This window comes from Mastigoproctus giganteus, chromosome 3 (genome assembly GCF_048544385.1).
Source record: "Mastigoproctus giganteus isolate SK-2022 chromosome 3, ASM4854438v1, whole genome shotgun sequence".
Taxonomy (NCBI): domain Eukaryota; kingdom Metazoa; phylum Arthropoda; class Arachnida; order Uropygi; family Thelyphonidae; genus Mastigoproctus; species Mastigoproctus giganteus.
The window spans coordinates 231,327,351-231,340,611 of record NC_143577.1 but is presented as its reverse complement, the minus strand read 5'-3'; the positions used below and the strand labels follow the sequence as shown (position 1 = coordinate 231,340,611).

The window sequence follows — 13,261 nt, the reverse complement described above, 5'->3', positions numbered from 1 at the left end:
CATTGAACAAGAGGAATCTAAAGAGTAGCCTCCAGACCAAATATGAAGGGTTACAGAACTAGTTCGTCAGCCATAGACATGGAATGTCTTCCAGCATGGTGGACAACAGTGGTACAATTCTACGGATTTCCAGTTTGTGAAAAAAAAAAAAAAGTTTTTCATATGATCCAAAGATTAGAGAAGTCAAGAAAGAATAACATCCGTTTGGAGTATCAAACTGTATGATGCTGCTGCTGCAGCAGTTTTCAATGTCTTCACGAAAAGCCAAAGTAAAAAAAAAAAAAAAAAAAAAAAAAAAAAAAAAAAATCGGCTTTTCTTTTTTCGCATAATTTTCCCTGTGTACGTTCCGAAAAGTACTGTAACCAGGCGAAACTACCATACCGCCACCCCAGGGGAGGAACCCGTTCGTGAATCTCGCTGGGGAGGGGGAGAATTTGTAGTATCGCTACTGACTGTAACACCCTTGTAGGTGCAAAAATGAAGACGGATAACATAAGAAAAATCCCCGTAGCATTAGTTTTCACAAGTTAATTACAGTATTCTTATTAATGTAATTCGCATAAAAGAATGAACTGGAACGCTGCTCTCTGCCAAATTCAATTTAAAGAATAACCTAACGACTTGAGAGAGAGAGAGAGAGAAATAGCTTTGTTGGCTGAGTTTTTGAAGGAAATACTTTGTTTGTTTCTTTATTTTGTATTGCTTACTAGACGGTTTTTATGCCTTCTATACAAGTGGCTGTTAAAAAAAAAAAAAATAAGGAGGTTTTCGAAGTCCAGCTATGGGCCAGTGACACCACGATCTTTAATGGTTAACTGATACTGTACAACAACTTAATTTTTCTGCAGTAACGCCACTATTGATTTCCCCGAAGGGTGGAGATTCATTGAATGGGATATTCTTAGACAATCTTCGAGAATTAAACCAGCAATCACCTTCTTACTAAGCAGATTGCAAATGGTAGAGAAGCACTTTCCTTTCAACATAATTTTATTTTGTTAATTCGCAGAATTTGGACCCTTACTTATTAATTATTTTTAAGTAATCACCTACCTTATTAATTAAAAAATAGGATATTTATTCTTTATATCCTTTCTTTCCGTTTATGGTGATTGCCATTCTTTGGTCCAATTTTCCTTAATCTTACTTGTGAGTACTTTATATAAGTGGTTATGTAGTAAAATTCCATTTAAGTGTTGACATATAGTCTTGTTTTCTCTGAAACTGCTAGTATACTTTTTATTCTTATTGTTTGCTTTTGCTTGTTTTTAATTTTATGTATTGTTTATTTAGTTATTTATTATTATTCCTGTTTTACCCCATACTACTGTCTCTGGCCCTATTGCTTTTCCTTGGCAGAATCGGAGCTTGCTGTGTTTATAAAAGTGTGTTAATTACCCAAACACTTTGGCAAGCTTGTTTTTAAATCGTTCAGGTTCCGTAATGTTATCACTAACTTGATTTGCTGGATTGATTGATAATAGTTTTTATACATTCTGTTATGGAGACTGAGCATTAGTTCTTTTCCGTGGCAACAAGTTACAATGGTAATTATAGGTTGCCATCGTAACCATAACTTGCAACGTTATCTAGCAGTTTATGCGCATATCTTTTTCCATTTCATTTTTTTAGCAATTTTTAACTACAAATTTGAATATTATGTTTTATTAATAAAACAATGGCTCCCTGCGCCGCTTGGAGGTGAATTATGGAGCAGGGTTTGTTACTTCGCTCGGAACGTTGGTTCCTAAATCATTGAAAGAGCTTGTAAGCACAATGTAGCTGTTTGCTTACTATAGTATTTCTGTAAACTGTTTTCTAGCCCTGATTGTGTCAGACTATTACGAAAAAATGCTTAAGTTTCGAATGCTTGTTTTTATTTTTTGGCATGCCTTATTAACGACGCTTTGACCTAAACGTAACCTTGGCACTATTTAACCTTTATGATAGTAATAGTACGTAGTTATTTTTATCTGGTTCCTGCACGTGGGCAGCATCACAATGTTAGGTCTACTCTTCTCCGCATTAAATCTTGCTTGTTATATTTTAAAGGAGTCCATTTCTCATTGCAACATAAATATAACTCCTACATAAACACTTGCCATTGATGTAACACGGATGTTGAGTTTTCTGAATTTTACAGATCAGTATCCGAGCTTTTTTTTTTTTAAAAAAACTCATAGTTAACAGAGCCTGTGGTTTCAAAATAAAATGTGAAAGTATGAAGTTGATCATCCGAATATAGATGTGAGGCTACAATGGGCCCCCTCCTCAATCCCTTTTGAGGAGAATATGAGATGAATACATCCGAATTAATCCTCCCCTTCCCCACGACATTTTATTTGGTGGACCCTCTTTCTGTTTCAGTTACAGTATTCAAACTTTCGGCACTATTCGCCATGCTTCGATTTCTCACCCTCCCCTGTTTGGTTTTCCCTGTATTACTTGGGTGTGCTATGCAGTAGCTGTCACTGTCGACTAGTTTCAAATATTCTGCAATTTAGAGCTATCTAGCAATGAATATCAACTGACAAATTTAATGATTTTAATAGGTAAACCGTACGCTAATACTACCCTAAACTGAGATCATAGCACATTACTCATTCTTCATACTGTAAAACCTCGCTAATGCTGACTTCATTAATTCGAACTTTGTATAATTAGGACTGTCTTCTTTTTTGTGTGTATTTTATTTATGAAGAACAGATTATTTTCCTAAATAATAATACAATCTCGAACTTCGTTCAGAATGGTTTGTAAAAGAAGTAAAACCATTCTGTTTTTTTTTCATTTCCTCAAATATTTGTTATTTATAGGATACATATTAATATAAGTTAGGTAATGTAGACATTACGCTACTTTCAGGCTTTCTGTTATCAAATAAGTTACCTCAGAGGTTTAAAAACTTCTGTGGTATAATCGAGAAGTTTTTATCAAAACGTTACCACGTGGTCCTAGTAATTATTTTTCTAGGATATCGGTTAACAGATGAACAGGGTATGTGATTTAACCTATCGATATGAAATTAGATACAAGATCCTCAAGAATATTACAAATAAATTCTGATATTTTGAGAGGGATTAGAGCTGCTGTTCTAAATCAATTATAACCCCAGGGGCTCACATCTGGTGAGTATGGGCTTTGCACACACAGGGTCCTGAGCTGGATATTATCATTCTTCTCTTTCTTGGTGATTCCATTCTTTTCTCTCTCTCTCTCTCTCAGGGTAATTCAGAAATTTTTTTTGGCTGGCGCAGCATAAGCCTCAGGCTTCTTTGCACCATATGGCTGATAATAATAATAAAGACCATTTTTAATAAAGAAAAGACCATTTTTCATGGAAGAACGTTTCAAGCTCCTTGGTGATGAAGTTGGAGGAAATGTGCTTCTCATTCTCCTCTCCAATATGCCCACAGTGGCTCAATAGCGTTTAAGTCTGGTGATTGTGCAGACCATGGGCTATACTTGCCCTCAGTTTCATGCTTCTCAAACCAAGATTGAACATATCTCTCTGTGTGTACTGTAGCATTATATCTTGAAACATGGCATCGTTTGTGGGAAACAATGTTTGCTACCATGGTATGAATCTGGTCACTCAGAATATCAAGGTAATCAGTGGCAGTTACTCGCCCGCTCAGGGTGATCATGGACCTAAAGAATACAAAGGTATTACTTCCCAAACCATTGTTTATCCTCATCCACGTTTGACGGTTGGCAGAAGACAGCTAGGATGATTCGCTTCCTTTGGAATTCTCAAAAGGTGAATGATGATTCGTCTGAAAACAAGTTTCCAATCAAGTGTCCAGTTTTGTGCTCCTTACACCATTACATCCTCTTTCTAGCACTACCATCAGTAACGAGTGGCTTAGCAATAACGACTCTGCCATAAATTTCAGCTTTTTGAAGTTCTCTCCGAAGATTTTTTTTTTTTTTGCTAAGACTCGCATCAAGTTACGCAGTTATTTTTGAGTTAGTAGTTTTATTTTTTTTTCGGGCTACAATCCTTTCCGTTCTTCATCCCCATTTTCTGCCACAGTTCTGCATCCTATCAGATTTTGTTTTTCCGTGCTTGGTGAATGCTGACATAACTTTCGACACAGTTCCTCTGGATACATTAAACAATTGAGCAATCACCGATGCCCCTGCTAAACGTATACCATCAATTTGGTCTCTTTGGAATTCAGAAAGGTCGGTCATTTTCTTCATGTATCTTTTTATATCACCTCCAAGTAAACATCAGCTTTTATTGTCTTTCCTTCTTAATACTACCTGCAAGAAACAAAAAAAAAAAAAAAAAAAAAAAAAAAAAAATCCTCACTGCTCATAAATGCGTCATACAGCCATTACAAAAACAACTACTCTCATATAGTAATAGAGGCATGTGATGCAAGAAAGCAAGCGTATGAGCTTATGTAGCATCAGCCAAAAAAAAAAAAAAAAAAAAATTCACACAACCATTTCCTCTAACAACTATTCTCATCCTGTATATAGTAGGGGTGGGACTATGGAATCACACTTGATTTTAAAAGGGACGAATGAAACAAATGTTGAAAATTTAGTATAGATCCGATTCTCCTTCAAGTAATGCTCGAACACCCGAAACTAATAGAGATTTCTTTAGGATAATGTCCATACATCCCTATAGCCTCTCTATATATAGAGACTACTCGAATTTCACAAACTATAATGTACAAGTATTTATAGTCAGGTTAATAACTCTGCTATATCACCGCGATCTGCAAAATCGGATCTGTCTAAAAAAAAAAAAATCGATCTACATTATAATTTCTCTAGAAAAAGGATTTTCGTGATATGGTGCATTTCTTTTTTTTATTTTTTCAGAATGCAAAATAAATTGCCACAAGAGGTGCCAAGTAAATGTTCCAAATCTCTGTGGAGTTAATCAGAAATTGTTATCCGAAGCATTAGATAAAATAAAAAAAGGTAAGGTTAGTATTACTTGAAAGTTTATTTTTGCTTTTTCAAATTGTTCAAAGTTATAATTTAGCCATTGATTTATTTTGCAGTTTCATGTATACAGTACTGTATACGGGGCAGGAAAATATGTAACTACTGTATACATTTTTATTTTCACCAGAGCAAACTGGGAAGAGGTTCTCCCACCCTTTCCTTAAATGACGAGGCCCCCCAAGCCATGGCTTTTGCCTAAATCTGGCCCTGAAATCTACAAGTATGAGTATTTTGTAAATTTTACAATGCACCTCGAATATTATTTGACATTGAATCTCCTGGGCATTGTGGCCATGACAAGCATTATTGCGATGTTATGTACCTTATTTACAGGAGCGGGTTGAGGCCCCGGGCGCTGAAGAAAATATTGGGCCCCTTAAAAAAAAGAGAGAGACAGGGAAAAAAAAAATGCATGTTAACCATTTTTTTTTTAGATAAATAAAAAAATATTATGTACTATTAATGTTTTATTTCCAATAAAATCTGAATATAATATATGTATAATATAATTAATAATCACAAAGTTTTGAACTAATATGTGCAACTAATTTGTTGGGGTTTTGCGTGGGCCCTTCAGAAGTCGCGGCCCAGGGCGCGCGCCCTGGGCCGCGCACCGGGCGGATAGCTTTACGGCTAAGAAGGGTGGATAGCTTTACGACTCACCTGGGAAATACGCTTCAGTATTCTTTGAAGCACCTGTATGTAGGACGCAGCATTGACTCTCTCGCCTTCAGGATAAATTCCTTGTGAATCACACCCTATGTCAAAAAACGGGATCAGCATTGTTTTGATCATGGACTTAAGTAAACAAAACTTTTTTGGGCCTTGGTGATGATTTTGAAGTTCACTGCCTGCTCTGATGCTTTGTGTCAAGGTCGTATGACACACCCAACACTTATCTTCGGTGACAATATACAGTTGAGGAAATTGGGATTGTCTGGATGAAGTCTTTGCATGATAACACTCTTCATTCAGCAGGTAGTTGATGTTGGAACAAATTTCATTTGGTGTTGTAAAATTGGGTAGTTTGAATGAATTCAAGGAAGAACTGGACAAACTGTTATAGGAGAGACAGATGGTGACATGGGAAGTGTTGTTTTTTTTTTTTTTTTTTTGGCTGAAACTATATAAGCTAGCTTTTTAACATCATCTGCCACTACTAATATTCCATGGTATGGTTGACTTGAGATTTGTATAGAGTAAGCAGTTGTTCGGAAGGAAAGTAACATCAAGAGTAAAAAAGAAATTCCAGTTTTTTTTGTACAGAGGAGGCAATAGTTTGATGTTTTTATTCCAAGAGATTAGAAGTCAGGGTAATCCCCATTAGAAATATGTGATATTGTCTAGAAATCTGAGTCTCATCGATGAAGAGCTTTTTTGCAGGAAATATGACAGGATTGATCTTAGAAGAATTGAAGTTAATCTAGTTTTATTCACCCCATTGGGGAATATCATGTAGATAAACATTTAAAGAATTGGTAGTGGATATTCAAGTTGAAGCTGTTTGTGCAGGTCAAGGTTTCTCAAACTGGAATGTAGATTGTTGTTGCTGTCATCAGAAAAACTATGTATAAGATTTACTTTCCAGTTAGTGAAAGAAGGTCATTAATATACAAGAGGAAAAGAGTGGGTGGAAAAACTGAACCTTGATGAATGCCAGCATTATTGAAACTAGGAGACAGAGCATCTGTCATTATCTGCAGTTAGCAGTCAGAGAAAAAAACTAGATACCCAACTGCAAATATCCATAAAATGGGAGCCTGTTTAGAGAACATTCATGCCAAACATGATCCAAAAGCCTTATAAATATCAAGAACAACTGATAGGCTTGCCAACCTTTTTCCATTGAATTTTTTAGCATTAGCAAGGGCACATGATACAAGAAAGCAAGCTTATATAGCATCAGACAAAAAAAAAACCACCCCTTATTTCACCCATACCCTTGCTCCAAATGTTTGTCAAGTTCTGCCTTGAACCTATTTAAGCTACCAAGCTATCAAAGACAGATGGAAGTTTGTTCCAGCAATCAACCACCCGCTGGCTAAAGGCAAACTTCTGCACTTCTATCCTACAACTGTCTTTCCTCAATTTGAATTTATGTCCTCTAGGGTGATTATTCTGAGCAAGAGGAAGAATCCCATCAGCATTCAGCATGCTCAAACCATTCAAGGCTTTATACACCTCAATCAGATCACCTTGCAGGTGCCTAGTCTCCAGACACTGTAATTTGCAAAACTTAAGCTCTTTCTTCGTAAGAGCAACCATTTGTTCTGTTCACTAATATTATTGCCCTTCTCTGTACTCGTTCCAACAGCTCTACATCCTTCTTAAAATGAGGCCTCCAGACCTGTATACAGTATTCAAGGCCATTGCCTTATACAAGGGGATAATCACCTCCTTATCCCTGCTAGAAAAATTCCTGTATATCATTGACAAGACACCATGAGCTACTCTTGCAGACCATCTGCACTGCTCAGAAAACTTCATATCTGCCTGCACAATTATCCCCAGGTCCTTTTCATTCTCTATCATTGTCAGTGTGGTACCACAGAGTTGATATGTTACTCTGGGATTACTGCTTCCCATATGTAGTACTTAACATTTCTCAATGTTAAACTTCATTTGCCACCTCTCAGCCCATTTGCTCAACTTTTCTAGATCCTGTTGCAGCAGTGTACTGTCATTAGTGTCATTAACAACCCTGATTGATACAACCGTTTGTATCGTCTGCAAACTTGGACATTAAGCCTGATATACCATCATCAATATCATTTATAAATACAAAAAACAACAATGGACCCAACACTGAACCCTGAGGGACTCCACTAATAACATTAGTCCACAAAGAGCAGTGTCCATTGATTACCACTCTGTCTTCTCCCACTCAACCATCCCTTTATCCATAGCAGCAATTTGCCTCCTCCAATGCCACACTGCTCCAGTTTGTGCAGCAGTCTTCCACATGCAACAGTATCAAAGGCCTTTCTAAGATTCAAATACAGTATATGATATCAAAGTTATTCTTTGCATCCAGTTCCTTTGTGACTACATCATAGTATCCAATCAAATTTGTCAGACAAGACTTCCCCGTAACAAACCCATGCTGTGTCCGAGCTATAACTGAAGTCTTGTCTACATGATCCTGCAATGCTTCTTTAACAAGTGCTTCCATTAATTTTCCTGGAACAGAAGTTAAACTAACAAGTCTGTAGTTACCTGTGTCTCCCTTTGATCCTCCTTTGTGGATTGGGGTCACATTTGCACATCTCCAGTCCATGGATACCTCCCCTGAGTCCAGGGAAGCTCTCATAATTATGGCTATGGGTTTGCTTACTTCCTTTGCCAATTTTCTTTAATATAACTGGATAGATTCCATCCACCCCATGTGCCTTTCTTATGTTTATGTTCAACAATTTCTCCTCCACTTTACTCTCAGTTGTTATGAGATTATCTAGCTTTCTGCCAGAGTTGAATACACCTCTAGCATTTGTCCAAAGATGAATTGCATAAGCCAGTGGATTCACTGGTGTATTGTCATCACTGGTGGATTGACATTAACATCACATAAAAAACATTATGGTAATCCTATTGTCTCGAAACGTGATTCTACTGCATGTTGGATAGACAACTTGTGTAATTGAGACTCACTAATAGTGGATCTTGATTACATTATATTAGCAGGTTACGATTATAATAATATTAGCGGGTTTCGATTATACAAGTTGCCTGTCCAACATATCGTGGTGGATTGACACTGATGGAATCCATGTTGATGATCATTGATCAAATGGGAGATTTTGATCGAATCAAGGATTTCATCCCTACAAGAATAACTTCACTGACATGATCTGAGCAGTGAAACTCATCCTTGTAATGAGAGAGAGAGAGAGAGAGAGAGAGAGAGAGAGAGAGAGAGAGAGAGAGAGGACCAATATTGACCATGTATTTTAAAGTATACAATCAATGTTAAATTAATCAGAGTTCCATTTATATTTTATTTATTTTCCAGACAGAACACTTTCATTAGAGTCCCGATCATCACGTGGTTCAGACTTCAGCAGTGAATCAGAATCCAATTATTCGCCATTAAATAATGTGTTCCTTTCTGATAAAGCTCCATTGATCCCATTAGCTACTCCACCTGCCACTTCTGGAGGGAAGCCCTCAAAATCTGGATTGAAATTCAAAAAATACACCATCAATGATTTTACCTTTGTTAAATTGCTTGGGAAAGGAAGCTTTGGCAAGGTAAGCAAACTCAAGTTTAATAAATTTTGTATAAAAAAGGTCTTGCCTTATTGAGGGAGGTTTTCTACACTCCTGAGTGGGAAAGCGAGTCAGCACTGGGTTTTGATATGAAGGCATGCAGGAAGAAAATATTAGTGGGGAGGAAGGCATTATTCCTTAATCTAAATTAGTAAGAGTCATAGCATTTCCAAAACAATGTTTAAAGACATTGTTTTGGAAATACTAGGTAAAGGAAAGGGAAAAAGGTTGTTTTGAGGCAAAAAGAATGTTCCAGCGACATGTTGTCACTTATATGATTTTTTACTGCATAAATTTTTAAATAAATTCATAAATGATATATGGAGATTTCATACATTTTTTATCTTACTTTCTTAATTGCAAAACGATCAGTATGTTTTTCAAAATCAGAGATTTGTGTCCTTTCTTTCTATATTAATATGAACTCTAAGCCAGACATATGGGGATTGGTTAGAGCTGGCTTTATTGATGCATACCTTCCTCCAATCAGTAATGTTCTCTGGCTTGATATCAAAGCATCATTTGGAATCAAACTGTTCACATGCACTTTATGCTTCATGCTGCAGCACTTGTGTTATCAGCATGCTAGTATCCATTTGAAGAAAATGGGTTTTTAAATTTGTATTTCACCTACTGGATCTAAAAGAAGTTTTATTTATTTCCAAAATTAATTTAAAGTGTTTTTAATATGAAAAACGAATTTCAGTTTTTCATAGTTGAATTCAGAAAAGATTGAAAATGAAGGTGGCATCAAAAAAGTGAACAGTTGAATTATTTCTTGTTGATTTTTAAACTGCACATTGATGAACACCGTGGCAAGATCCAATATTCCTTACATTTGGAGGCGTCCGGATCAGCTAGTGCATAATCTTGCTACCTCTACTCTGCCAGATAGTGACTGGAAGGAGTCCGAGTAGTGTATATGCTGGGGGGGAGCGTTGTCGAGGCCATGTTATGTCAAGGATCTGGGTATATTCTTACCATGTGTACGACATATCCAAAAATTTCATTACTTCATACAGCATGTCCCACCCACTTTTTCTTACTATTGAATACACCGTGAATTGTCAAACTAATAGAGTAAGCTTATCTGCGAAAAGATTTAAACCTCCCAAACATTTCCTAATTCAGTTCACAAATATACGTGGTCTCCATTCTAATCTCAGTGATGTCCATTTCCACTTGCAGTCTGCCAAACCCCATGTACTTTTTCTGACCGAATCTCAGTTATCGGTTGATTCAACTACTGCTCATCTCAGTTGCCCAAATTATTCGCTGTGTGATTCCTTTCGCCTCAAAGGTGGTACTTGTGCATATGTCCATTCTGATATTCCCTGTCAAAGACCTGGTAATTTGGAATCTCCTCTTTTCAATCTTCTCTGGCTTAAAATCTCTCTACCTCATTGTGTCAAATTCATCTGTTGTCTCTACCATTCTCCCAACTCCACTAATCACTTTGACCTCCTCTCTTTGCAACTTGACTTTCTCCAGTCCAACTTTCCTAACAGTGAGATAATTTTCCTTGGTGATTTTAATGTTCACAACTCCAGCTGGCTTCCGTTTTCTAGTCACACTGACCCAGCTGGTCGAGATGCTAAGGCTTTTGCAATTACTAATGACCTTGCACAAATTGTTTATTTACCCACAAGAATACCGGACAATCCTAACCATACAGCCAACATGCTTGATCTTTTTCTCACAAACAACCCTTTTAAGTACACGGTCGAAGTGAAGAGGTCCTTTAGGACCCTCAGATCACAACTTGGTGATTCTCTTTTCCAATGGAGCCTTTATTTCATGGCTATTCCCAACCTTGTATTATTTGGCATTACAAGAATGCAAAATGATGACTGTGAGATTTCTTTTCCTTGGTCGGATTACTGTTTCAAAACTTCTGATGTCAACGTTTGCTCAGATCGTATCAGTGAAATTATTCTTGCAGGAATGGAATCCTTTATCCCACACTCCACTTTAAAATCTCGTCCTTTATCTAAACCTTGGTTTTCCAATAAATGTGCTAAGGCTGTTCAAGAGAAGAATGTTGCATATCGTAATTGGCTTGTTTCTAATTCTTCAGTTTCATTTTCTGTCTACACCAAAGCTCGCAACAATTGTAAAGCAGTTATTAATCAGTCCAAACTAGAGTTTGAACAGGCTAAGAGTAGAAAACTTGCTTCTTGCCCTAATGGTAGCCGAGCATTCTGGTCTCTTGCCAAAGCTATTGGCCGCAACTTTTTCCCATCTCTGCTCCCACCTCTGTCCAAACCAGATGGTTCTGTTGTCACTTCAGCCAAGGATAAAGCTGACCTGCTAGCATCCCATTTTTCTTCCAGCTCATGTATTAATGATCTTGGTAAAACATCTCCAACCATTCCAAACATGCTCCATTCTATGCCTCCTGTGGTCTTCCGTCAAAAGGATGTCAGAAGGATTTTGACGAATCTTGATGCTAAGAAAGCTTCAGGTCCCGATGGTATTTCTCCAATTGTTCTCAAAACCTGTGCTCCTGAACTTACTCCTGTTTTTTTCCACCTTTTTTCGCTTTCTTATTCCAAAGGTGTTTTTCCTTCTGCTTGGAAATTTGCTCATATCCAGCCAGTTCCTAAAAGGGGTGACAAATCCCTCCCATCCAATTATTGTCCCATTGCAATTACTTCTACTCTTTCTAAAGTAATGGAGAAATCCATTAACTGCCAACTCTTAAACAACCTAGAAACCTTCCATCTGATCAACGATCGCCAGTATAGATTCCGTTAGTGTCGATCCACTGGTGATATTCTGGCTTATGTTACCCATGTTATGGACTAATTCAATGGAAAAGTTCGGTGAAACTCAAGTAGTTGCTCTAGACATCTCAAAGGCTTTCGATCATTTTTGGCATAAAGGTCTTCTAAAGAAGCTTCCATCTTATGGTTTGCCAACTGTTTTTTGTAATTGGTTATCCAGTTTTCTCTCTAATCGCTCACTGAGGGTGATGGTAGATGGCCCTCCTGTCTTCTAACTTCTCCACTAATGCCGGTGTCCTCCAAGGTTCAGTTCTTTCCCCCACTTTCCATTTTGAGAAACCTTGCCCTGCTTAATCAGCTTCAACTTCTCGAAAATCTGCTACCAATTCCTTAAATGCCGATCTTCAGATAATTCTCCAGTGGGGAAAAGACAACTTAGTTGATTTCAATACTTCTAAAACTCAGCCTTTTCTTATATCTTGCAAAAAGGATTCTTCTGCTCCTATGCTTATCTTTGGTGACACTCTGATTTCTATGCAAAATGATATCTCTTTTGGGGATTACCCTGACTTCTAATCTCTCTTGGCACAAGCACATTACAAATATTGCTTCCTCTGCATCTAAAAAACTTGGTTTTCTCTTTTTCTTTCGGTGTTACTTTTCTTCCAAACAGCTGCTGACTCTGTACAAATCGCAAATCTGCCCTATCAAAGAATATTGTTCCCACATCTGGGGTGGTGCCTCCATAACCTCTCTCAGGCTTCTTGATTCCATTCAGAAGAGGGCAGTTAGGTTAATTAATTATTCATCTCTAACAGACAGCGAGTGTCTCCGCTCGCTGTCTCACAGACTTACTGTTTCTGCTACATGCCTTTTCTACAGATATTTCCATGGGCACTGTTCTTCTGAATTGGCTTCTATAATTCCTGCTCTCTCTTTAAAAACAGTCCGAACACGTGCCGCCAACATCCATTTACTGTCCAACTTCAAACTCATAGAACCAACTTTTCATCTTCCTTGTTTATTCATTTGCCGTTTTCTGGAACAACCTTCATACGTATTTCCTGAAAATTAGTCTGCAGAAGTTAAAGTCCAATTTCAACAAATATCTTCTTTCGTCTTCCCAGCCTCCAACCCAGGAATGGTACTAAGTACTATAGGTTCTAATACCTCTCGTGTTTGGGGTCTAAATAAAAAAAATAAAAAAAACACATACGCGAAGTCACTTTGACCACAGTACTTAAAGGAATAAGAATTCTTTGAGTACTTGGATTTAGGTTAAACAGGTTTCTCTTTT

At 37.3% G+C, this 13,261-nt stretch overlaps 1 protein-coding gene across 5 annotated transcripts in view; it reads left to right on the top strand.

Moving 5' to 3' along the window:
* Window positions 1-13,261, top strand: part of LOC150088833 (putative protein kinase C delta type homolog) — a 121,089-nt gene that overhangs the window by 55,274 nt on the left and 52,554 nt on the right. For 4 of the 5 annotated variants that reach the window (XM_090369694.1, XM_090369692.1, XM_090369691.1 and 1 more), the window contains 2 exons: window positions 4,844-4,945; window positions 8,982-9,220. In XM_090369694.1, the coding sequence (XP_090225820.1) occupies window positions 4,844-4,945; window positions 8,982-9,220 (341 nt within the window). Of the gene's footprint in view, window positions 1-4,843; window positions 4,951-8,981; window positions 9,221-13,261 lie in introns of all 5 variants that reach the window. The other variant, XM_090369693.1, reaches the window with a different exon arrangement.